At 40.6% G+C, this 27,653-nt stretch overlaps 1 protein-coding gene across 1 annotated transcript in view; it reads left to right on the forward strand.

The window, feature by feature from the left end:
- MYO9A (myosin IXA) overlaps nt 1-27,653 on the forward strand; it is a 152,997-nt gene that overhangs the window by 13,711 nt on the left and 111,633 nt on the right. The window contains exons 2-4 of the mRNA XM_009278887.1: nt 17,680-17,774; nt 21,808-21,870; nt 23,140-23,239. Coding sequence (XP_009277162.1) covers nt 17,680-17,774; nt 21,808-21,870; nt 23,140-23,239 — 258 coding nt within the window. The remainder of the gene's footprint in view (nt 1-17,679; nt 17,775-21,807; nt 21,871-23,139; nt 23,240-27,653) is intronic.

Below are 27,653 nucleotides of genomic sequence, written 5' to 3' on the forward strand. Positions count from 1 at the left end.
ATAATAATAATATCTTATAATAACATTTATAATATAATAATAATATAATAATAATATACACATACACAAAAAATTTGCATTGCAGGTGTCATATAGAAGGCCAAAATAATTAATCAAGTAAAACCCCGCTTCGTTCTCTGGGTCGTGGCTTGGCGTGAAGCTTGGCATCCTCCTTGTAAAAAGCATTATTTTAACTTAATTCTCGAGCTTCAGAAGAATGCGTGCGATAATACGAGTAAACCCTTTTTGCTATGGAAAAGTACATCCGTGATGGATACTTAAAATATTTTGGAGAGTAGTTAGCAACAGAAATTTGCCCAATATTTTAATTATTGCATCTGTCAGTGAAAAGGCGAGATGTGTAATTTATTGCTTGTTGGGTACGAGTGGCCCCGTCGAATAACTGGAGATGCCGCTCCAGTACATAGGTGTATAATTGGGAGTTGAAAAGAACGTCAAAGCTAACTTAAAATACGCATTAAGCCAGTTTTAAAGGAATTTAAGTGAATCCCCCAGAGCAGCAGCTAGTCAGTATTGCGATGGTGATGTATAATTCCCAGCGCGGTCCTCGGGGCAGTGCTGTCAGTGTGTAGGTTGCCCATATACAACCCTGGTTTGGGCGGTGATTTCTGTGCAGCAAATAGAGTGCACCAAGGCTCGTTTCCCCGTGTGCTTTTCTTTTCTGCAAATTCAAGCAAGGAATAACCTGCTCCTGCATCCTTTCTTAATTGCCACCGTACGTTTGCTTTAAATCAGGGTACTCTATTGCCAGAAGTCTTAGGTGAGTGTTAAATGGGGAAAAAAATGACATGGAGAGAGCAAAGACTTTCAAAGGCCTTTCCTTGGTTGTGAAGTATGCCTAAAAATCCAACAAGGTAGGTCATCTGCCATTTCAGTTGCCTATGCATATGGCCAGTCAGTTCTTAAGTCACCCGTGATTGACTCTTACTCCCCATTTTTGCACTATGTAGCTGCTTAAAATGATAAATAACTCCAGTCCTGCCCCTCCACTTGTGCTGCAAATCATGTAAACGAGGATGCACATTTAAAATTACCAGTGAGACACATGGTGATACTTCCTAAATTGCTTTGTGTGCATGTACACAAACTCCTTTTCTTTTTTAGTGTTCTCCGTATAACAAGTGGGCATCCAAGAGCCAGTAAGCCTGGATTAATCCTGGGCTTGGGCTGCTTCAGAAGGGATTACAAACCATAATATTGGCATTAACGCTACAAGATGGGAGCGAAGCTTTCCAAAGTGCTTACGCAGCACAAAAACTTTGCTGAAGCCTTTTGACTCGCATGCTGCTTTCTACTTCGGACTGCAAAGGAGAAAACTATGGTTTCTAGAATTACATCGCAATTATAATATTTGTAATAATAGAGATGCAATATAAATAGCCTTATGGCTGAGGGGAAACGTATGGGTAATGAATGGGTGCGACCTGCCTGTTGCTGTCTTGGTTTTTCTTTCTGGCTCGTGCAGCCCTTCCCTCTCTGTAACATCTGTTTTTCATCTGCTACAGGAAAGCCAAATAATTTCAATAAAACTGGGAGAAAACATAATGCTTCAACCCCCCCCCCCCCAGACATATTGATGTTTGCCTGGTTTTCAAGTGGGGTTATTAATTAAATTTATCAGCCTGGGTTATTGACAGAGTGAATGCTGACTTGGATGCTTGAGTAAGTGCATCATCTGATGGACAACGCAATTACAGCTTAATGGGGTTGGAGCGCCGCGTTTTTCTTTACAAGGGTCTGAAATGATAACTAACGTGAGTTGAGATTACACTGAATTTTGGTGCATCCCCCAGCTGACGTCTCAGCAGAGCGCTGAAAGCACGGAGGCGATGCTGCTGATCAGAACAGCCTTGTTTCAGTGGGACCGGCCGTGTTTGCTCAAGGATTAAGCACGCAGCAATATCTGTATCGCGTTAGCTTGCAACAACGATGCATTTCCTAAATTGTCGAATACTAGATATATTGATACAAAATAAACATGTATTATATATATGAGATATATTAATAGAAAATAAATATATAACAGATAGGAGATAAATATAATATATACACGAGCTATATAAATGTGGAAAAAAAAATTATTTTCTTTATACCTGCCCCTCTAAGTCTGATCAAGGTTGTCATTTAGGATAATTTTAAAGTTTAGAGGTAGCATGGGTCAGCGTCTGCTTAATCTCCATCACATTAGCAGCCCCCCTTGACTAAGTTTTTAAATTGCACTTTATCGATCGTTGGGCTTTTAAAGAAGTCCATAAGCTCTTAGCGAGGGCTCGGCGGTGTGCAAATGGAGTCTTTGTCTTGCTACGAGCAGTATTGACCCGAGCAGTCGGGTACTCGAGGCATATTTAGTCATTTTTTTTTCCATTTAGGCCGTAAAACTCTTGCGGATCATTAGATTATCTGCTCCTGCCCTCGCTGTTTTTTTGTTGCTGTGAAAGCTTCATTAAGATATAATTATGAGTAAGCAAAATATTTCTGGTTTTCCGTATTAATTGCATCTGTTTGGCAAGAGAAATGTAGCTGGGAGAAGAAGCTTTTTGAATAACTAGGTTGTCTTACCTGCTAGCTTAAGGCGTAAAGGATCTGCGCGAGCAAATATTGACGTCTATAGGAGCCATAAGTTTGCATTTTGACTTTAATGGTTGTGAGTTTTAAATTACTTTATAGTTATCATGTTGAAAGATCTTAAGTGCTAATTTTTCCAAAGAGTTTAATTAAGTTTCTAGCTTTCAACTGGAAATTCAAAAGGTAAAATAGGTTTGAGCTTACTATTAAGTTTTATACTTTGAGAGAAAACTCTGCGTTTCCATTTATTTGACTTGATTCAAACCACATTTGATTTGGCTTCACCCCAGATTGCCAGGTCCACACTTAGTTTTCCTTAGGAGCAAAATTTCTTCGGACAAGGATGCGCGACTGGGGTAGGGCATCTGCAATTGCTGAAAGTGTTTTCAAAAGAAATTGCAGAGGTATTTTATTTTTCGGTCCCGTGCTACTCCTCGCCATCGAATCAGCTCGGTTTAATTTTGTGCATCTTGCTGTGGACCGGTGCCAGGGACGTGGTTAAGAGGATGCGAAAGGTGAACAGTTCAGTCAGTCCGTACTTAAACGTGTTGGCAATTCAAGGTGGAGATTTTCCTACCTCTTTCTACCCATTATGTGAGTATCTTTGATGCATTTGTTTTCTAAAGTGGCACTGGAAGAATTGCAACTGTAGTAATAATCTCAAACCCACTTACACCGTATGTTTTAGGCTGGCTCAGGATCTTGATCCGGTTGGGAATAGGGCCCCCCATGTATTTATGCCGCGAATCCCAGGGAGCAGCAGAGTATAGATGGGAACCTCTTAAGGTGATGTTGATGCTCAGCATTGCTTATCTTCAAACTTTGATTTTGGAGCTCCTTAGCACCAATTCCATCCTTTTTTCCCCTTTTTTGTACAGTCCCTGGTAGCGTGGGATTTTTTTTCCATGCCTTGTTTCCATTTCCACCTGGGTATTAATTATTATAGTGACTTTAGACTAGGCAGCTGATGAATTTTCAGTAGCTTCCGTCCGCCTGGATGTCATCCAAGGAGAGAGACGGGGAAGAAACAGCAGAAAAAAGGAGAGATGACCAGGGTAACAGCCTCGCGTATCGGATGCCGGAGGCCGGGGGACCAAAGCCCTCCTGCCTTCCTGCTGAAATCCAGCCAGCACGAGGTAGGACAATCGTGCTGCTGTTCTCTTCGGGAGTTATAAACAAGAGGATGAGGCTCAGCAAGAGAAAGAAAGGTTTCTTTCTGTGTTTTTCCTTTTTGTCAGTTTTTTAGCTTCCTTTTCCATCCCTCCTCCTCCTGAACGGCAGGCAGAGCTATTTAGAGAAGAAATGTTGTTTTCACATGAGTTTAATTTTTTAACGTAGTATTTTACTTGCTGATTAAAGTCAATAAAGAAATACATTTAATACCCCCTCTTGAAAGATGCAAACAAAACCCTCCTTAGGTACCACTAATGGTATTTTTGTCTGGGGTTTTATGAAGCTGCTTTGAGTGAGCGAGCAGAAGCAGTGTCCCCATCTTTCCCATTCGGGATAAATAGATGCGCTCCAGCAATTTCTGCTACGTCCGGCATGCATCTTTTTATGCAAAAAGGAAACAGATAATAAGCAGATTAAAAAACTCAATAAATTCACATCATCCCAAATGCAACCAGAGTGGCTGGGCTCCTTGCTTTAACCCCACTTTCAGGGTGGCGTATTCTTTATTATTTAAGGGAGATATCTTTCAGCTCTACCCTCATAAAATCTTTCCAAATGGCTCCAAGCGATACCTGCTGAGACATTTTGACTATACTATGACTATACTATGACCGCCTGAGCGGTCATCTCCTTGGCGTTCTCAGCAGCTTCAGATTTGGGTGGTGTATAATGAGGATAAACAGATTGCTGTCTGTTGGCGGTAACTTTATAGCTCTATGTATGGAGTAAAGTTTTTGGAAGTGGATAATATGCAATGAAGAAAGTGAGATCTGGATCTAAGATACCCTCCAGCCTTTTTTTCCCTGCTAAGACTGATACCTCCACATACACGCGCTCTACTGAGTTTGATTAAAATCATATAAACCCTCATCTCTGTAGTTCTGCCTTAATTGAAGGGAGATCCAAGACATCGAAAATGTGCGTTTTGATGTGTTCTTGTCTTGTGCTCTTTACTGAGAACACAAAAATTATGTCTTGGGTCAGACATCATGAAGTCACGTTCGCCCTCTGGAACATCATGTGAGGGTTGTGTGGGCAGTAGCTGGAGAGCTGGGGTTGTGCCGTTGGGCATCACTCTTCTGCCCTCGGTCCTGCAGGGAGGGATGCTCCGGCGTTCCATCCCCGCTCCGGGAGCGAGTGCAGGAGTGCCATCAGCTCCTTTCCTTGCAAATGCTGGTTCTCAGTTTGTTTTTACAAACCAAACGTAATTAGTAACGACCCACTCTTTATTCTGGTGTGTTGCTGCATGTTAGGTCACCACCCGCTTCCAAATAATAGATGAAAATGTGTTCTTATGTAGGTTATAAATTATATATTGCTGCTCAGCACAGGGAGTGCTTGTTTTTCCCCTTCCTTTTTCACATCCCTGTGCCCCTCTGGTTAAAGATCCTTTTCTCCCACTGGGTTCAACTGATGAATCTCTTGCTAAATTCAGAAAAAATACTCTGAATTTGTACCTGAGCTTTGCGGTTTGTCTCAGCCTGGCAGAAGACGGGTGTACTTGAAAGCTTGTTGGGTTTCCCAGCTATTCCAGTTAGTCTGGTTAAAGATAATATTACGTCTGTCTACAAAATTTCTCGCCTCTATCTGTATCCCATTGCAGCTACTATGATACCAGCATCAGGTTGTGATTTTCATTTATTTACTATGTATTTAGTTACGGAAGAATTACCAAAAGGCTTAAATCACACTGAAGTGATTCTTCAAAGTGTGAAAGAAGAAATGCTGGTCTAAACTTTACTGTTGTAGATCTTGAAGGTTTCTTACGAGGGGAGTTGTACGCTGTTTGTTTAATTACACGGCGATGGAGAGGAAGCGTGTCGGCCGAGTATCTTCAGAGTGGGGAGCAATCGGAGAGGGTTTGCCAGGCTGCGTGGTGGCAATTAAACAGAAAAGGCATTAAAAAAAATTAGACATACAGTGCCTGTCGACTGGAAACCACTGCTTCAGGAAAACAGAAGAGAGAGAATTTAATGAGCGTGTACTCTAACGAAGCATTGCTTATTTACATGAAATTAATTGGAAAACAAAGTCTGCCGTTACTGTTTGCTCCGGCCAGCGATGCCCCTGTGAATTTTCCAAGTGTATCTTCTGCATTTCTCCTGCTATCAGCTGTGCAGAGCGTCATACCATGAAATACTTGTGCACAGCTCCCAGTGCAGCAAACAGAACATCGCTTGTTTATTCTGAGCAGGTCACCGTCTGTCCATCCATCACACACCTTTTTTCCGAATATCTTAAAATTTAAATGCGGTACTGCACATACACGTTATTCTAGTGTTTGCTATGTTCTTCTAAAAAGCAAAAAGGTTTAAAAAGTTGGTGTTCCCCAAAACATTGCGTACAAAGACTGAAGAGATTGCGAAGTTAAATGCTATTAAATGCCTTTGGAGACTTAAATTTGCGCTGCGGTTCTTAGGCATCCTCAGCGACACGGTGTCCTCCTCCCTCTTCCCTGCTGCGTGGAGCTCTGGGGATCAGCTCATTCGCGCAGTAAAGCGAGCTCGCAGCCGGGAGGACCCCTGCTTCGTTTGCTGTGAAATTTGGAAGACGTATTGCAACTGATGGAGGGAGATCCCAGAAGGGGGTTCAGTGGCTCTGGGATGCTGCTCTAAAAATTGGGACTGCGTTCCTTCCTCTGGTTTGCTCCATTTTGGGTCAAATCTCCAACGCAAAATGTGTGGTTTGTGCAGGCTTTTTGCTCCTTGTGTCTGAGTACTTGAAGTCTTACAGCGATATTGGATGTATGCAGCCACCGTACAAATTAATACTTGAAGTGTTGTTAAAAATCCTGCCCATTAATGGAAGATATGGCCTCAAGCTACATTTCTTAATACATACGTGAAAAAATTGAATAGAATGAAGGTGCTTTTGAGTCCCCACTTCATGATCTCTCTTGCTTGGCGAAGGTGGACGATGAAGAGCTGCTGCTCATCTCAAGGTGGACGATGAAGAGCTGCTGCTCATCTTCACGCAGGGAGAAAGAGCAGTGAGGGCTCTACATCCTCGGCACGCCGGCCAGCACATCTGTGCTGGCGTGCCAAGGGTGGGCTTGGTTTGACTCCTGCGCTTTCTGAAAAGCAGGGGAACACGCTCCCAACACGCCGTCCCAACCACTCGGCGTTTTGCAAAGCTGGGCTAGGAAAATGTGGATGACAGGAAAATGCCTGCGTTGGTTTGCACAGGGTTTTCTGCTGCGTGGAAAGTTGGAGTACAAAATGTCAGCACGTTTCCCTTAATTTTATTAATTCGGGGCTTTCTTTTTTGTTGGATTTAAAAAAAACCAAACAAACCCAAAGACTATTCTCAGAAATACCAGCCTTGGCAGTATTGAAGAACACCGTGCAAAGCTAAACAGGTGATCTTGGCAGGGTGTGCTCTGAAGTGAAAGCTCATTCTCTGTATGGAGACCTCTTGCGTGACAAACTGCATTAAAACACCGTGCCCGTCCCGTGCCACGGGGCATCGGCTGTTTTGCGCTCGCATTGCAGCTGTTCCTTTCTCTGTAGACAGCGGATGGTATGGTGTCGTATTTACCCCCAGTTTGGTAATCTTTTTCAGTTTATAGACAACCTCTCCATCACGATCCTCAAAAACATCCACATTTAATACCTTTGGAAAGGTGACAAGCGGTACCTTTTAAATTCTCCTATTTTGCTTTATCTAACAGCTGAAAATACACGTTTAAGCAGTTGCATCTTCTCCTAAGACAAATGCCTAATAGGAATACATTGATTTTTCAGACTCCTCTTTTGCTCCCTAAAAATAATCAGTGCCAGCCATTGTTTTTCCTCGCACTTATCAAATATTCTGGTCACTGATAAGATAGTTTTGGGTTTTTTTCAGTGCTATGCATCGGTCTGACTTCTGCAGGTGTGGTCCATCCCCAATACTTAGTAATAAGCATTTTTAAGCTCCGATTTCACCATTTGAACTGTGCTAAAAAGGGGAAAAGACATTTTTATGGGTCGATAGGATGTCCGAAGCTTCTCACGGCTACTGAAATGCTGCAAGCGCTGGGAAACATCAGCCCGGCCGAGCTGCTGTGGTGTAAGCGAGTAATCTTAACTGTGTACTATGCACAGAAATTTGATGCTGCAGCTTAATAGCACTTGAAATTTTGGAGTTGCATCAAGAAGAGTTGCGGATTATTTATATAATCCCGCAGAAGAGCAGGGAAGGGCTGGAGACGTGTATATTCACGTTTAACCTTGTCCTTACTCATACGATATTTTACATGGCAGAAAAAAAATGTGGTTTTTATTGTGTTGATTTAATGGCAGAGCTCTGATATTTTTTCTTTTTTGGAGGGGAGGGTGTGTATTATTTTTTTGTCTGTAACTAGCAAAAAGTAGCTGAAGTCTAAAAGGAAGGATAACACAGGCAGAAGCCAAGCTTGGTCTCGTATTACAATGGTATGCTTTTGTTGCTGCTAACGTGTTTTTGTTTTTCTTCATTACACATATTTCTCTTGGGAAAAGCAGGAAAAATATGTGTGTAAAATATACATGAGGGCTCCGTGCCTCTGCTAAGAGGTTCCAGATGGGAGGCGTTACGGTAGGGACACTTTCTCTTGCCTTTCAGTTTATGGTATTGATTTTGGTGACAAACTGCAGGAAAACTTCTGTCAAGCCCAGAACAGTGAATGCTTCAATTTTTTTTCAGCATTTTTTGGGCTATCCAAGTATGCAGTGGGAAGTTGAAACTTCATTTGTAAACATTTATGGCCCCATGTAGAATCATTACATTAAAAAAAGGGAAAAAATAGGGTTTTGAAGGGACTTTGAGAGGCCTCCTCCAGGGGCTGGAGAGTGTCCAAGGGTTGTACACCAGACCAGATACCTCTCCCTAATTTAGAGGCTGATGGTTGGCGAGGAGGGGATGGAAGCTGGTGGAGATGCCTCTCTAAGGGATGAGACTCTTGCCGATGGGCGATGTTTTGCTTCCGTGCCAGGCAGCGGCTCTCGGCTCTGGCTGAGGTTGGTGTTGTATTGGAGATGCTCCTCTTCAGAAAGACCTCCCCAAACTTTGATGGCTTGTTTCCAGACCTGTCCTCAGGCTGAAGGTCCACAACTCCACCACGCGAAGCAAGCAGCGTTGCACCAAGAGTTCCAGCCCAGGCGAGCCGTCGGTGATACCAGTGTGTCATCACCAGCTCTTAAAATAAGTGAGTCACAGCTCCAGTGAGCACTTCTGAGTGCTACTAGAGCCGTCAGAAAGTGAGAACAGAGATAGGAGCTTGCGTATGGCAAAACATGTTGTCCTAAGGGAACATAGTCTCCTGCATGGATGTTTTTGCATAATGAAATTATATTTAAAAAAAAAATAGTACTCGGTTTTGGATGTTGTGTGTTGTACCACTGTGAAGCATCAATGTTTCCAAGACAATGTGCTTCTGGTCAGAAAGACCTAAACCATGTTACTTTTGGAAGTATGTGAAGCCATGGGTGAGGACTGCCTTTCTACAGCTGTCTGTAGTGCTTGATGCACGAAAAAGCTATGGGAGATGCTTCAGAGGCAGCGATTTACCCCGTCTTCTGCAGAGCACTGAAACATGTGGAAGTTTGTCTGGTTTTGGAAATGGAGAAGTCATATTTTCTTTAACCGTGGCTTCACGGCGGGTGAGACACGAGTGGTCAACAGCTCTGGAGACTCAAAAGCCTCAACCTTGAGAAAAAGGGCAATCCTGGTGCTGCATATGTTGTCATCTGCTCATCTCAAGGGATGTATTACTTGCAATAAGACTTTATTTAAAGTAAAGGAAATCAGCTGTGGTCCTGACACACTGCGGGGTTGTTTCTAGCAATTACAGAGAAGTTTTTAATTTTAGCAGCAGCTGTTTGTGACGCATCGCTGTACTTAATCTAGCTCTGCAAAAACAGATTATGCAAGGTGAAGAAATCGTGGTATGACTTGATGTTGTAATATATAATATAACCTATTTGATAGTCACTTTAAATATATATTAAGGGTTTTTTATCTGTCAATATTCTATTAGTGCTGTTTTGTTTCTGCTGTAGTGCTCGTTTATGGTACTTGTATTGCCCACTGGGGGAGCGTAAAGTCTCCTCCTTAAGCCATGACTTGTTTTCAACTGGTCATTTTATTGCTCTGTGATTATTTTCTATTCCTATCAGTATGAAAAAATCATTTGAAGCACCGATTAAGGAGATTTTGCTCAGTCCTGGGACCTGTCAGGCACTTGCTATCTGCATCTGATGTAGTAAAGTTTTGTTCTTTGGTTGCAGAATGTAAATGTTGGGAGTTGTAAGCATTCCCTGGGTTGGGCAGACCACTGTAATAGCACCGAGCTTCCCAACTTCAGTTTGGGATACTTCTGTAAATCCGAAGCTGAACCCGGGCTGAAGATTTTTTTCCCACCAAAACGTTTGTTGGCTGATGTGTGCGAATTTGCTGGAAAACACGTGCGTTTGGCTGCTCTTCCCAGGGCCGTCTACCCTACGCATAAAAAAAAATAAATGTATGAGCAGGGGACCAGGGATGTGAGCCAGACCTTAAGGATTTGGCAGCCTCTGCCTCCAGGATCCATCTGTACCGGCGTTTGCCGATGACTGTCTGCCATCTTAGCTGGGTTTTTTTTCCCGTTATGGCACTTGCGTAGGAAAACTGTCCCCGTTCGGGAAGAGGACTTAAGTGGGAGGCTTTGGTTTGGTTTGGGGGTTTTATTTTGTTGCATCGTGGTTATGTGGCAATTCCTTTTTTTTCCAGAGCGTTCCTTAAAAGGAAGAAGCTGAAATGGTCTGATCCTGTGCTTGAGTATGGGAAAAGGAGGAATATTCTGCCAACGTTGAAGCGTTTGCCAGGAATGCAGATGCTAAATCCTATTTCTTACATAGCTGATAGAGCATCTGCATCAGCAGAGCTTTAAATCTCCCAAACAAGTGTGTGCTGTAATGACTTATAGTACTTTATCTAGGGTATCTTACTCTATAAGTGTATTTAATGGTGCTATTGATATTTCCATTACATACACTGGCACTTCTTTTATTCAATTAAATTGACCCCAAAACCTTCTCCAAATCAGTGCTTTCCCATTAAAAGTCATTTTCTCCCATATTTGTATTAGGGAGTGTGAACTCTCAGTGCACAAAGACAAACGGTCTTAACTGGCCCTGTGTTTTAAGCCTAATTGCTGCAAAAGTTTTGTTGCTTAATTGCCCTGTCCCAGGATGGCGACTTGATTCAGCCGGGGGGGAATTGCTGTCCTTGAATAGTCTCAGTTTTGCTGTGGCCAGGTAGGTTTAGTGCAAATGTTTTACAAAGATAAGACATATTTAGTTGGCATAAGCTATCTGTAACAAAAAAAAAAAAAATTAAAGAAGATGTTTCATAGCCTGTATCATGAGAGTAGTATTTTATACATAAGTTAAATTACAAGAAGGTATGTCTGTTAATATGGTAGAACCCACTTGGCTGCCATTCAGTAATTGTAATTATGAAATGAAGTATTTGATGTGCTTTGTATTGAAAGAATACCGCTGAGTTTAATTCTGCATAGTGAAGGGCGTGCCGTCATTGACAGCGGGACGAAGAGTGTTTTAACTTTCATAAATGCAACAAATGGTACGTTTGTTTGGAGCGGGGCGACCCCCTTAAATATGGTTTTGAATCTTTGGGCAGTCTTTGCAAGCCTGTCCATACGGGCCTGTTCTCCGTAAGGGTCTCATCAGCACTTCCCCGGTGTCTTTATCCTTTGGACTTTCCCCATCTGAAGTATTTGCAGGTCATGTATTTGAAAGGTTCTTTGGGGAATGAAAAGTAAGGCGAGGACAGGGTTGCATCTTCTGGTTGCTGTGCCAGCTTAAAAAATTGCATTACTAATTTTATGGGAAGAAACAGAAAACTACCTGGTTTTGAGAAGCTTGTAAGCAAAAAATCGCGCTAATAGGAGACACTACAGAAAGCAAACACCACCGCAGAGATGTTCTGCTGTGGTTTGCTGTCAAAGACTAGTAAAGGGTTGGGGTTTGATCCAGGCAATGTGTGAGACATGACTTTCATGTCCCTGCTCTTTCTGCACCAGAATGGTGAGGAAGATGGCTAGATACTTGAAAACTGAAGAATAATTGAGGTAGGCAGGGACCTCCAGAGGATGTCTGGTCCATCCGTGCTCGGAGCAGGTCAGGTGGGCTCAGGGTCTTGTCCTAGAGCAGTTGCTGTTTCTTGGCTTGATGGGGAGTTGGATTCCCACCATGGATCAGATCACCAGCACCTTTGAACAGCTAACTGCTGCAGGGCTTGCAGAGGTTTGGGTGCTTTTAATTTCTACTTTTACCTGCAACAGACTTGTATTGCAAGGAAGGAAAACATAGATCTAGGGTTTTGTTGTTGTTGGTTTTTTTTTTTTGTTATGATACAGCAGCAGCTGGAGCTTTACAAATACTTTCTTTTAAAAATACTGGGTTGTTTTATTTCACTCAGCCTTCTGTGTGCTGTAGGTATTGCCAACCAGGAGATGCTATGGGGGTTATCAACTAAATGGGCGGGTGCATAGAGGAGGAATACCTTAAAATGTGTTGTGAATCGGTCTAAGTTGTATATAAATCCTGATATATATGAGACACTTGACGATTTTAGATATATACGTGTGTATGTGGTTTTTTCAAACTCCTATTTGCCATTCAAGTCTTCTGCTCATGTCAACAGCCAGGAGAAATTTTTTCTATAATGTTTGAGAAAAACATTATCTGTTTGTAATAGAAAAAAATTTTTTTTTTTTTTGTCATTATAGACCTTGTGTTTAAACTGCTTTGCCACCTTTGAGGTTTGAAATGGAAAATTGGGTTTTGGCTCTGCAGTGTGCTCCAGTGGCCTGTTGAAGAAAAGAATAACGAAAGAGAAATCTTTTAAAGATTTTGAAAGTCAACGTTTGGCAGTTCAGGGTTGCAGGTCATTCTCGGTGAGAGCTCTGCTCGAGTGTTGCAGCGCGAACGCTATAAATACTTTGTGGTTTGTGCTTTTTACCATAAAAGCATCGATGGTTTCATTAGGTAGCATGGGACATGTAGCCACAACCAAGAGAATTAAAGAATGAGGTGTCAGTGCTTGAACTGGTATTTAATTGCTGTGAACTAGATATTCAGTATTAGTGCTTGGCCACGCAGAACAATGCCTTGAAGGATTCATATAAAAGCTATTTCACTTTGCAAGAATGCAAGTTGTAGCTCTTATTTTTGGCTTTGGTGCTTATTTAGGTGCTTATTTAGGTGTCGTGGTCTCTGCTGCATAGAGGTGGCTTTTAGGGCTCCTTACGGAAACCAAAAGTTGGGGGAGATATCTCAAAGTTTTAGCAGTGCAATTCAGGTTGATAGGTTTTATCAGGCAGTAAGCTGCAGATTTAAAAGGGCAGAAGCAATAATGAGAAAGGATTTAGCAAGGCTCTAACTTAAGTAGTCTAGATGCAGTTCATGTTCTGGCCATAATTCAATATATTTCCGTTAAAAAGCAAAATAGCAGGACAAGAAGAGTGCTGGGAGCTTGGTTGCAGGTTGAATGAAAACAAACAAAAATTATCTTTATCATCCAGCTGTTTATGTTTCAAGATGCAGAAAGGAATTCGTAGCTACAGAGAATAACTTAAAAAGCCAGTGAATGCCCTGGTCACATAATAAAAAAGACATTAAAATTACAAAATTTCAATATGCTGTTTTTTTCCTGTGTCGTCTTTTTTCTTTTGGAATAAAGATATTTGTGAATTATTATTTCTTTCAAGCATAATGTATAGAATATTGGGAAAAATAGCCTTCAAATCTGGAAATAAATTACAGGCGATGTTTAAAACCGCCACTCTTTGTGGAAGCATACGCTGGGCGTCTCTAACAGAAGCTATAGGTAAAGCATGCGAATGCGCATCTGACATGTGCATGGAGTCCTCGCTGTTCCATCGTCTGTGTCGTGTCCATCTAACTCTGGCCCTGGCCTCGTGTTTGTTATTTGATGGTAAACAGACTTTTCCTGTGCTGTCTTCTTTAATGCAGTCCCCGTGCATTAGGGCTTGGGCTCTTTGGGCATCGTATGGACTCTGCACCCCTCTTGTCCTTTACCAGCACTTATATATGCAAAGGTTTTAATTCACAAATATTCTCTTTAGTTGCGTAAGTTCAGACGAGTGTTTTATTTCCCTGGCTGCTATGTTGCTGGCTGACGCTTTGAGTTTCCACCTTGCTTATGCAGTTACAAGTCATTCATACTTTATGAATACATTTGATTCATGAATTCCAAAATTCACAGTAAACCAGGGAATATGAATCTTCCAGCAGTCTCTTGTCTGATATTAACCTATTTCTTGTCCCTGGCATAAATGAGTGTGACTAAATCTTGCTCCCAGTCCCTTCAGTGCCCCACGATGGAATATAACTACTAATATAACTATTCCACAATGGCATAGCCCGTACTGAGATTTAAGCAGTTAGCTTGCTTTTCTTCTGATATATTTATGGTACAGCTTTCTAAAAAATTAAATTTACATTTCAAGCAGACAGGAAACCATTTAAAAACTTTTGTCTGTTAACACATTTCTCTTTCTATATAGCAAAGATAAAAAGATGTATTTATTTTTCCCTCCAAGGGTGTGTGCTAGAGGCTCATTTGGGAAGGGCAGGGCTGTGGACCTTAAATATGCCAGCAAAGGCATGTATTTCCACTGGTGCTTTTACTGCAGAAACTGTTATTCTATAGGGGAATGCAGCTGTTATTCTATAGGTGAATATAGCTGTTATTTTATATGGGAATGACATTCAGTTAGGATTATCTATATAACAGCATCTTATTGTCATTGCCATATGAGAACAAGTCACTGTGGTGTTTTCCTAGATGCAGGGATTTGGAAAATAACCTTATTTCAGGAAAGACATTAAAATAATCCTTATTCCAGCTGTGATCTGTAATTAATCCAGATTGCATTAATATGCAGTCCAAAATAAAGAGCCCACGAGCCTTCGGGATCAGGTGAGGAGGAACATGAAGTATTTAGCCACGAAACTGTTAATTTTTTTAATTTTTTTTTCCCCCCTGCCATCCACGATAAGCATCTCTTTGTGCGGGAGGGTGGTAGGAGGCAGGAGGAATGGAGCTGCTCGTTCCTCTGTTGAATCACCAGCGCCGGGTCCAGAGGGATGCTCGGCTCCTACAGAGGAACGTATTGAATTTTGTTTCCTTCGAAATGTTGAGCCCTGGCCAGTAAAAGCTTTGGTCTCCCCGAGAATTTTAGGAATGCTGTTACGGAGTTTTGTCCGTTGAGCTGCTCAGCAGCTTCGAATCAATGAGTTAGTAAAGGGAAATAATACACACAGATGATAATTTGTTTTAGGGAAGTAGTTATAACTCATTTTGTGTTTTCCGAGCCTGAACTATTACATTATGCCCTGGCTGCAGAAGGACATGGTGTCCTGTTCAAGTATATATAGATTAGGCAGGCATAAATCGAATTAATAGCACTTTTTTTTATGGCCCCATAGTTCTGTTAAAGAAACACGGTGAGTAAACCGAACGAAATGTATTAAGTTGTCTCAAGTTAAACATCAGGTGTTTCTTCAGCTACTTGTTGGCCCTCCACCAGTGTGCCTTTGCCATGGAGTCAGCCTTAAGTTCTAACACGGCGTGATCCAAAGAGCTTTCTCATTTACATCAGCAATAAAGAAAAATGCATGAAAGAGGGATATTATGGGTTATGATTTCTGTAGGCATTTGGGTTATAATATATAATGTGGTCTGACGTATTAATCCAGGAAAAAAAGCTCAAAAAAAGAGGACTCTCGCAGTTCCCCACTCCTATATTTGAAACGTTTTCTCCTGACTCTCAATGTTCCTTGTTATAGAATAAAAAAGATTTATTCCTGGGTAAGGCTCTTCCCAAAGATATCCTAATAAATAGACCTTATTTCCCTCTGTGAGCTATTACTTAAGGTAGAAGCACAGGGAACCGAACCAGAAAATCCTTTTAATACTGTTTTTTGCTTAAATTCTTTATTAAATTATATGAAAAGGTGATTAAAATAGGGATGCCGTCCGTTTAGTCTGTTTGAGTTCGTTTGTTCTCAAGTGAACAGCATTACTTAGGTGCATAGAAAATTTATCTTACTGCCTTCATGTGATGTCTTAGATTGCAATCGATCCTATTGCAGGGAAATGCTTGTAATGCAATTAATATTATTTAAAACAAGTATAGAAATATATGGCGATGTTGAATATCAACGTGTTCTGCTTATGAGCTGCTTGCTGTGTCTCTGCTTGCTGAAATACCTGGAGGAGGGCAGGCAAATTCTTTGGAAATGTTAAATAGCATCCCGTCTTTTAATGCCAAAATGCCTATTTTTGGGGAGAGGATGCCTGGATTTTAATTGCCAGGAGAGTTTTGGGGGCTTCAGTGGTCACCTGGAGGTGTGGGCATCTTCGACACCCTCCCAAGGGTGGGGTAGAGGAGGGATGCTGGGTGCGGGGAGGATTTTTGGGGGGAATAAGCAGAAAACAAGTGTGAGCAGCCTGAAAAGATGTGAAACCTCTGTAGGGGAGCGTTGGTTAGCTGTGTGTCTGAAATCATCTCTCGAGTATAATCTGCTTGCTCGGCAGGTTTTGGCTATCCCAGAACTTGTTTTAGTCAACTAAAGCGAATTCATATGCAACAGCTTGAGTTTAAACAAATCCCTGTATTCAAATAGGGGAGGGGGAAAATCACGTCGTTATTCTGTCAGCAAACCTAATTCAGTTTTTAAATCATTAAATCTAACAAGATTGCTAAATAAATCTGCCTGGGAAGATAAAAGTAGACGTGAGAGCGTGCATCACGCAGGTACCGAAGGTGTCGAATGCCTTTTCGCCAAGGTTTCATTTAATTTGGCCTTTATTTTTTTGCTTTTAGTTGCAAAGTTAAATCTGAAAAGGTCATTTGAAAAGCTTCAGATTATAGCTGTAAAGCCCTTTTAATCTTTTCTAATAAATAGCTGAGTAGGGAATAAATCTATTGGGAGCTCGGAGCTGAGCTCTGATATTAAGCCTCAGCACAAAATGTATTTGTAATTGTAATTCAGTGTCCATACACAGACAACACTTAGAAATTATCTTGTGTATAATTACCTTAAATACGTTTGGCTTGGAAGAAAAGGTGAATGATTATCAAAACTGGTTTAATAAATGAAACATTAATTGGTCCTGGCAGCTTGACAGATTCTGTCACCGTGGGCCGGATTATTATTAAAGTGATTTAGGCACAATTGAAAATACCAGTTTTCAGTGAAGCTGAGCTGCAGTTCTTCCAGGTTCCCAATAGCTCTTCTGTTCAGAGATTTCTTTTAAAAGGCAATAAATGACTCTCTGTATTAGGTGCCTTGGTAAGGCAGAGCTTTAATAAAAGCTTTGCATAATAAAGACTTAAAAGCATTTTGATTTTGGAAAAACAAGACTAGCAAATCGAAACGACAGTGTCTGAAATGCTGAAAATACTCTGGGTTATGCCGGTGCTATATATGACACTGTCTAACATCTGAGTAGCCTTCAAAGCATTTTTCCCCCTAATTCCATATATGATTAAAAAGCAGCTTCCTCTAGCTCATTAAAATTTAGAGTCTTGTTGGAGCAGCGTACTTTTGTATTTATTTAAATGAATAAAGCACAGCCTATAATAACTATAATAACTTCAAATATTAAATCTCTCTTGTACAGCTAACACTTTATTTCTAAACAGTGTTTATCTGCTCTTCATGAATACCAAATTGAAACTGAATATGGTCTCCAGAAGCTCATCGTATTATTTTGTAGACCATTCAAGTAACTTTCACCATATGCTTTTTATTAGTTATACAATGATAGCAAAATCCCCAAAGTCAAGTTGTTAGTGACATGCATATAAATAAGGTAAGGCGGTGGCTTTTCGAACGTAATGATGGCATCTCTCTCTTTTCACAGGCTTTTGGAAATGCAAAAACGGCACATAACAACAACTCGAGTCGCTTTGGCAAATTTATTCAGGTGAATTATCAGGAGACAGGCACCGTGCGAGGGTAAGTGGGAATCAGGTTGAAGATGCTGTACATGCTCTTACCTGTACAAGGAGCTTAAATAGGCTGTTGTAGGGAGTACACGAAAAAGAAGGTTAATTTCTTTGGCCAGTATGTTTCCCAAAATGGAGAGGGGGAAAAAAATTTTTTTTTTTTTTAGCATATTTAAATGCATTGGTATGAAAATGTTGGCCTATCTGAGCTGCACATTGAGGTGTGAATACACCTGAGCTGGCTTCAAGCCAGTTGAGCTCTCCTTAATCATGATGTCAACTTTATAATTAAGCTGAAATGGAACTTTTCCTCTTAAGAGAGCAGTTAAGGCAGGAACGGGGAACGTTTTAGCTAGGATGGGTTAGGGGGCTGGAGCATATGATAGGAAGTAGAGGCTGAGCGAGCTGGCTTTGCTCAGTCTCAGGAAGAGAAAGCCAAGGGGGGATTTAATCTCCAGCTGCCTGATGGGTGTTACAGAGGCGATGAAGCCAGACTCTTCTTGATTGCTGTCGAATTCCCCATAAGCTTCTGTCTCTACCCTGAAGTCTCTCTTTAGCCCAGCCCTTGACCAGTTAGGGCCCCTTTTTGGTTTTTTTTTTTTTTCCCCTGGGCCATTGCAAGGAGATGCTTGTATCCATCGTGGTTCTCCGCATTTTATTTCAGCATCTCTTCTGCTACCCAGAGCTCATGGGACGTATAGCTGTGACTCAAACCTTCCTTCTCCCGGGGGGGGGCTGCAGCAGAAGTGCTGCATGGTTGGAAGCCTGTGGGATGAAACCTTCTGCGTGGGCTTACCTAAGCCGGGCTTTCTCTTTGGCTTTAGACAATTTAGATAGTGTCAGGTCATCAGAAAGTGATTCAAGCTAGCTCTAAATGAGCAGGGCTTCGTTAACTCCGCTTTTTGTGCGGGTTAATTAACTCAGTTGGAAAAATGAAAAGTAGAAGTGGCATTCCAGGGGTTGTGTAACTTCTGCAGCTAGCTAAGAGATCTCTTGCTGGGACTTCGTTGTTATTTTAGGGAACTGCTTTTAAATTTTTTTCTCTCTTATTTTCCAGCAGAACAGTATTACACAAATAGCTTCCATTAATTTTTCAAATGAGCTTTGGGTACTCTGTGTACCTTCCCGCTGTTTTTTCATCCTACGTCAAATCTGATGTTCTTTTTCTTTTTTTTTTTTTTTTCCTTTAATTCTGGTGAACAGTTCTCTTAAAAGGATAAGCCTCAATTTTTTTAATACCTACTGAAATACAGGGTAACGAGAATCCAACAAACGCCTTAACAATGTATTATCTTGGCATGCTATGTCAGCTCTATGGAAGTGGCCTCTATCTATACTTGGCAGATAGGTGCGAGTAACATTGTATTCGTATACTCTAGTTCATAAAATAAGAGGAATTTTCCCTCCTCTTTAAAAAAAAGCACTTTCTTGGCCTTTGGTTGCACGGTGTGATGTGACTGTGCTTTGCTATAAGCTTGCAGTGCTGCCCCAATGAAAATAGAAAGACATTTAAAAAAATCTGAGCTGTTCCTGGCATACGAGATGACAATTTGTTTCCATAGTCTTACAAAGATGATCAGAAGTATTTTTTTTTTTTTTAAAACTTAGCATAGATTTTAAGCACAACCCCAGTCAATTATCATCCCGTATTGTGCATATGATTTGCTTTGTTAATGTAACCGTAATTTGCAGCCCCGAATCAGAATTCTGCTCTGTTTGGAGGCTGAAAACAGCAGTTGAGTATTTGCTTACAAACTCTATGAATATAATGACCCAAAACTTGAAGCAAATTTAAACTTAAGACATGTAATAGCCAAGAGATTTAGTAGCAGCCAACCCCACCCCATGAAATGAAGTCTTTGAAGATGTCTTTAAAATTGATGGAGCATGAGCAAAAGCTACAGTTAAGTGCTTTCCCATAAGGCTTTATGAATTTATTATGTCCTGTTCGATGATAAGCGAGTTCTGGAGGAAGGTCTTTGCAACCTGTTCAGCCCTCATAAGATGATCAAAAGCCTCAACATCTGACACGCTCCATAAAATTGCAGAAGAGCCAGATAGGAGACATTTTAATTAAAAGCAACAGTGCACTGGTCTAATGGTAAATCCGTGCAATGACATGAGGCTGTGTCTGAAACACCATGAGTTGGTGCTTTCAAACATGCTGTGCTTGGGTGTTTTGCATGCTGTATTTGTATATGAAATTCAGTCTCGGATTTCAGATGATGTTACCTAGGATGCTAAGTACAGGCTCTGTATCATGCTTAAATGAGTATTTTACACAAAATCATACTCTTAGAACTCCTTTTCTTTACTCTTAAAGGTAGATTTGACATAATTGATAACCGTAAATAAAAAGAAAACATTTGGAGACATCTACTTTTTTATACTTAATTTGGTTTTCCTTTTCACTATCCTATTACAATAGGGGACCTATATTCTTGGGACACGTATTCATTATGACCTTTGCACTAAGCAAGGAGTATTTCACCAAAACAGCATTTTAGTTGCATCTACAAAAAAATTTTACAAAATAAAATTGTAAAAAATTTGCCCTGATTTAAATAGTGGCTTGGACCAGATGACATCTAGAAGACCTTTCCAACCTAAATTATTGCATGAGAGTGATTTTTTTTTTTTTTTTTTTTTGGTGGGTCTATAATAAGAGCAGAAATCACAGGGGAAGGGATGAAATATCAAGGGTGGTGGACGTGATGCAGGTTGTTGTACAGCAGCGTGCTGAGCTACTACCCAGGGGTGGGAGTGGGATCTAGGACACTCTGATACCTTTTTCACTCATCTGTTCACTGAGCCTGCAGTGAATTTACGGCGTGGCTTGGAAAGGAAAGATTGGTTTCAGGTTAGAAAGGGGATACAAAAAAACCCCTGTCGGTGAGGAATATCCATAGACTATTCTCGGCTTCCTTGCAGGGAATAAACAAGAATAAACCTTTTTGGTGCACATCATACAGAGGAATAATACTGCTTTGCTGTCCGTCTGTCTTGACTCCTCCTATCCAGCAAGATCATCCCATTCAGGGTTAGTTATGCCATTTCCAGTAGCCTCTCCTAAGAGCTGCCGTAAGAGTTGTCACAAAACCTCTGCAGCATGTCCATATGATTTATTTTATTTCATTTTTTAGTGAAAGGAGGGGAGAATTACTGAGAAGCAAGTAATAAATAGGTCTGTCTTCCCTGTCTGGAGACTATGGTGGTGGAGAAGCAAGCGTGGAGGCACCTCCTTGTCCTACCATGCCCAAGGTTCATTGGGTTTCCCCATTCATACGTGGCTGCTAATGTCGGTGCCACATCACTGGGCGTCCGTAGCTGGAAAAGCACAGCTACATCATCAAAACTGCCAATTATAACTCCAGTTTCTAAATCCCTATCATTACTGGTTAGTATTGTTTGGAAGAAAAAAAACTATTGAAGCTTGTTTTAGCTCTACAAGCTTGAAAAAAGTATTTAATATGTAAATTAAACATGTTTATTATGGAGGCTCTCAGGATAAAATGTAAACTCCAATAAGGAGCTTTTGCAATTGTTTATTTTTTGACCATAGCCACAAGTTAATAACCCAAGTTTTTGTTGAGAAATGGCTCTTCTGGAAGAGGGAATGGTGACCTGGGGACTGATTCTGCAGCTAAATCTGATCTTGTAAACTTTTGCACCCAGATATATTTCTTGTGTGCACAAATCTTGGTCTGCAAGCAATTTTATTTTGCTGGCTTTGGATTAAATAGGTATCCGAGATTCTTCGTTGCTGTCAAAATTTCCCCCTGTGCTCCCTGCCCATAGGCTAACGCATCTGAGATCATGTTTTTCATATCCAAGTTAGTGTTGGCTTTGTATCAAACCAAAAAACCTCAAAAGCCAAACATAACATTGGGCTTGTTCTGCCTAGGAAGAAATTTATATAACTAAGTGAAACAAGGCTGAAACTTTTTTTTTGTGCGTACTAAGACTGAAAAGTCCCAGTAAAGCTGTGTTCATTTAAGTTGAATATTGGGTCAATGAATAACGCTTTTATTTTTTCCTTCCAGAGCTTATGTTGAAAAGTACCTCCTGGAGAAATCAAGACTAGTCTACCAGGAGCACAATGAACGGTAGGTGCCTATATTTTGCTTACAGGGTTGGTTTTCTATATGTGCCGATAGCATGGCACAGATAGCTTAAAACCCTGTTTGAGCTGGCATGGGGGGGATCAGGATTTTCACGCTCCTAACCCTGTGCTTCAAAGATAAAGGATGCATTTTATATTTTGCTGTTTAGGGAGGAATGTACTACCCAGGGAAAATAAACTCCATTATTTTATTGACAATCCTTGACTTATATTTTCCTTTGTCGTTATGATTCATGTCATATGGATTATTATGTGCCATTTGTTTTCTTGTGCAACTTGTAAGCTCTTTAATATCTAATTTGGCGGGGGAGGGAAGATGGTATTTTAGTTCTGTTTTACAGTTCTTAACACACTGAAGCCATCAGAAGGGCCTCTAGAAAAAGCTAAAATTATATAGACAACAAATGTAAGCAATTTGTTCTTTCCTAATTGCAATGTATTATTTGTTACATACTCGCCTCTCAGTAACAATTACTCTTACTTTAAATAAATTTGCTGCTTCTAGTTGTCTTTCAACTCTTGGCACTTCTGTGTGTGTTTCCCTTTTGAGACAGATGTTGTGCGAGAAGTTTTCTCGAATGCTCATGGGCTGATCCCGAAGTTAAATAGCATATACAGCCTTGACAGATGTACTCTGGGGTGTTGCAAGATGATTAAACTTGGTTCCTCTTGGAAAACGTCCAACATAAAAGCAAAGTTTTAATTTTAGAAATACTGCTATGCTCTTAGCATTAATGCGTGCTAGAGTTGTCTTGAAGCAAAACAGATGAGTGTCACTTGGGGTGTTTTTAGAATTAGTAATATTCAAGTATTTTGAATATTTGAGTAGCTGTAAAAACTGAAGATTTTTCCATTCTGTCTTACGGAACTGCAACTGCAAAATCATTACCTTTTTAATGGTAATAAAATATTAATAATAATTTCTGCATTGCAAGGAAATATGTTGTTTTGATTCTAATAAATATGTAGGCATTGCACATGTTTCTGGAGGAAAACGTGATGATGTCGGCTGGGAGCTCTTTATTATATTCTAGGGCAGTGGATGTCCTTGGATGGAGAAGAAGGATCTCATTCTCCGTTACTTAATTTAATCTTTTACATCACTGCAAAGTGGGTACGGGCCATTTCTAAACAGTGTTCAGGTCTGAGTTTGGAAGCTGGAAAATCAGGTTATGAGGTTTACGTGCTCTTCTCCGCTTAATGCTGCTGTTTATTTTGAAGCCTAACATCTTTTTTTTTTATTTGTCACCAGGAACTACCATGTATTTTATTACCTCCTGGCAGGAGCGAGCGAGGAAGAGAGATCAGCATTTCATCTGAAGCAGCCTGAGGAATATCATTACCTCAACCAGGTGGGAATACTCTACAGGAATACAATATGTGGTCTTGCCTTTTCTACTGCTGATATTTAATGCTAATAAAGAAAATGTGTGGAGTAGTAAAAACGGGTTGACTTAATGCTTTATAGGCGGCCTTCCATCATGGGAAATAATTCTGCATTGGCAATCTGAACACTAGTTAGTATGGGGGGAAAAAAAAAAAAATCAATGTTTTCCATTTTTGTCCCCTACCTGGGATATGTTAAATATATTGTGTTTTTAATTGTCGAAGGGAGAAACAGTAATAATTTACCTGTTATCTGTCTGAATGTCATTTACTCATTAACATCTGTCTGCTGAGGAGAAGAAAAGAGAAAAATGTGTGATACCAGTAGGTCTAAAGGATATAACGTCTTGCATGAGGTAGTCCTAATTCTGTAGCTTCATGGCTGGCTGTTAGCATGGTCCTTGGCATTTAACAATATAATAAGTTCGATATAAATAAAAACACAGCAACCACTGAAAATGCGTGAATTAAAAATGAGTGAGGTACTACCAGTGACCAGCTAAACTCATACTTTGGAAAATCTGGTTTACTTAAGATATTTAAGATACAGTTGTCCACTGATGCTTGTGAATAGGGACTTTACTGCTTTTTGCTCAAAAAAAAAGAAAAAAAGCTCTAGGAATACATGGAAGAGTAGTTATGTTATACGCTGATTTTAACTAATTGCAATTTTCTTGGAGCCAAAATGTGATTAGCAATAAAGAGTGATTTAACCCACAAGCTGGAGAGAAACTTGTACGTGCAATGCAACCCAAATAGCCTTTAGTCTTTCTAGAAATATAATTTAACTCTGGAACACATCTCAACTACCCAGGGCTTTTTAAAGGTCTTTTTAAAGCGGGCTATGAAAGCCAAAATCTATTGTAATATTAATGACTCCCACCCACTCTTAGCAGGATCAGGAAATTCGCACAAACGAGTAACATATTAAGAGCTGAAGGCTTTTTGCTCGCTGTCTTTGTGCCTCAGGCGTTGGTTGGAGACACGGTGTGATCTTCGCGACCATCTGCGCTGCCGTTTTGCAGCGGGAAGGTGCCAAGACCGTTCGGATCGAATGTTTTGTCAGATTCACAGGTTTTGTTGGGCAATCCGGTAGTTTTACATTAGTCGAAAACATTGCTTTTAATTATAGTCTTTCTTTTTTTTAATAGCAGTTTAACGTTCAAGGGCGTTCATATTTAATGTGAAACAATAAGTCTAATGGTGTGTAATGTGGAGATCTAATGGGAATGTGATAATTTAGGTTGAAATGTTCATTTTAATCTAAATTAGGATGCTGTGGGCAAGTAGGCTGGAGAAGGATGCTGAGGTACGTCCAGTGGGTAAGGGAAGCAGGCTCTGGACTTGTCTGAACACAGTGTATGGACAATAGTGACAGTCTGAATTTTTAGGGTTTTTGTTATAATAACTTTTTAATTTTTAATGACTAGGGTTGGTGTTAGAGAGACCATTTAACACTGACAACTATGGGAAAATGGCTCCTTTAGACATGTTCAGGGCATCATTTCATATTAAGGCCTTCTGACAATGCAGTAGCAGCTTTCCCGTGCCTGACAGGCAAAGGGGAAAAAGGAAAATAGGGAGAAAAAAGGAAAAAGAGGAAGTGGAGGAATAGGGAAAGGAAACTTTGGAAACAGAAAAGGAGAAAGTAATAAAATGGCCCCATAGCATTTATAGTAGCTTCTTAAACGTGTCCTAGAGAAATCCCTGCCTTTTTAAAAGGAAAAAGAATGAGCTCAGAAACAAGCCTAAGTTTTTAACTAAAAATTAAATATTAAAATTGAAAAGCTATAACATATTGAGCCACGCCCCTTAAGGGGGGCCTGACTCAGTCCTTGAGTCAAGCGTTATTTTCTTCCTCAGCTCACGCTATGTTATGCAAAACAGACATGCATTTTGTATTGCAGACGAGCAATAATCTATTCAGACAGTTCACCAAAATGTGCTGTTATTTTGTGGATCTGTAAATGGAGGGAGCAGGTTGGGGAAAAAAAGATGTTAATTTTTTTTTAAAAGCAAATTTACTTAAACTGTCCCCTGAGTTTGGATGCCTTCTCCATATCTCATACCAATGGCAGGTATACCTGCCATTGCATACCCTGCAACTTGCTGAATATTTTCTGTGCTGGTTATTCACATTTATCCATTTTGAAATCAGTGATTTGCAGGATTAGGTCCTTATTTTAAGTTCTTTAAGAGCTCTGGCGCCACGTGTCTCTCCCTCTTGGGACTGGTCACTGACGTCCTTTGCCTTCTCTCAACTCCATCCCTGTCTGATTGGAAAAAGATACAAATTCCTAAAAAGCTTTCACGTGTTGCTTTCTAATAATCGGTTGGAGATTCGCGCTTTTCCAACACTTACATGTGTCTAGAGCAGAGGTTGAGAGTAGAAACAAAAATCCACTCTTCAGTGTGATTTTATATCAATAGCTCTTCAGCTGTAGGTAAACCAAAGGTTTCTCCAACCGTGGAGAAAAATAGAAGGTCTTAAAATCCATTAAGCTTATTGCATGAGTCTTGAAAACACTGTAAGGAGGCATCAGAGCACCATAAATGGAAAAGCATTATAAATCTTACCTTTAAAAAAAATGAAAATAAGGAATGACTATGCAGAATAACAACATTGATTTTACTTGGAAAGTCGACGTTGCTGCCCTGGTTAAAGAGCAGGTAGTGGGAGTTATGGTTGGTCTGAACACTACTTAACCCGGTCTGCCTTGCTTTCAGATGACAAAGAAACCCCTCAGACAGAGCTGGGATGATTATTGCTATGACTCTGAGCCGGTCAGTACAAGTACCCCCGTCTTCTGTGTTGCTGATGCAGGGCTGCTGCTCACTGGAATTTGTTAGGTGCACCAAGACCTGAGCAGAAAACGAAGTCAAATTACGTTTAACCTATTGATTACCCTCTCCCTTCCTCTGCCCTGCAGTGGTGTTGCTTGTGTATTAGCTCATGACGATACAGATGTGTTTTCCCTTGCCCTTTTTGGTTTCTTCCATCTGGAAAGCTTCTTCAACAGTTGGATATGGTCATCTAGTTTTAGCAAACTAAGGGGTGTTTTTTGTTCCTGCTTGATATAATACATGATGATTTATGGAAATTGTAATACGGCAGCAATGTGACGATTGAAATTCCGATAAAACAGCAAATTAGTCTCTCGAAGCCCTAAGAGATGGATCAGTTCATGATGGTTGTAGCAGTGTATCTGCTCCCCAGCTTCCAGGGAAAAAAAAGGCAAAACCAAAACCATCCCCCCAAAACATCTGCGAGAAAATCAAATCCTGATATTATTCGGAACGCAAAAACAATTCCTTCTCCTAAAATAGTTCTGTTGACATGATCATCCTTTCCAAATGGATTGACCCAAAAAGGAACGGTGAAGCTTCTCCCCCTTCCCCAGCTTCTCCTGTGCAACCGAGTCGGAGGCGATGGCTTGAGTTGGCGATGTGCTTTGGGTGTCTGTGTGTCCCGTGATGGTCTCTGTTGGTTTTGTCTTGCACGGGAAAGCATGTTTCGGATCAGCTGCATGTTGTTCCTGCTAATTTTGCTGTGTGCTTAATGGTTGCCGAACTCTAGCTGATGCATCTGGAAGAGTAAGAGGTAATCTGTGAAGGACTTGGGTTTCACTCAGGCTAAATAAGCATCTTAACAGCAAGATTTCAGCTGCGAAATCCTTAGGAGAGGAGGAGGGAAGGGGAGTCTGAGCTCCCACGGTTTAAAAATGTTGAATATTGTATTGACATCCTTAATACATCAGCATCCTTAGAGGTCCTACAAGAGCAGGGAGTGAAGAGCAGATGCTTTTCTCTATACCTTAATACACTGTACTATGTTGCAAAGACCTTAATTGGTTAAGGAATGGGTTAGGACAATTTACTGGAGGACTTAAAATTAAAACAAACCCCAAATTTGCCACCTTCTTCTGCAGGGGCCAATAATGCCCTGCCAGCTCAGGAGCTTGGGACTTACCCTGTTATGTGTCCTTATTTTGCACAGCAAAACCACATGCCGTTACAATTTGGCTGTTTATCTGGTATTTTATTTTGCTTGGGATAATCTTCTGTGATATTCGTGATAAATCACATTGTTGCTTCAGTTGATGATTCACTCTTAAGCATACCTTGGACCTCTCCCCATAACCACGGACTCAACCTGCTGCAGACGTCCGGTTTATAATAAAGATAACCTATTTATTATATTGTCTTTAAACTTCCATGGAAATCCATGGATTGCTTCGAGGTGATGATAGTACGCAGGGGACTCACTTTTGCTGGGAAACAAACTGCCCCGGCGGAATATTAATGATTAATTTGGTCTGTGGGCATGGACTTTGTAATGCTTCTCTGCCCCAATATCAAGGAAACTCTTTTTTTTTTTTT

This window comes from Aptenodytes forsteri, unplaced genomic scaffold (assembly GCF_000699145.1).
Source record: "Aptenodytes forsteri isolate BGI_AS27 unplaced genomic scaffold, ASM69914v1 Scaffold258, whole genome shotgun sequence".
NCBI classification, from domain to species: Eukaryota; Metazoa; Chordata; class Aves; order Sphenisciformes; family Spheniscidae; genus Aptenodytes; species Aptenodytes forsteri.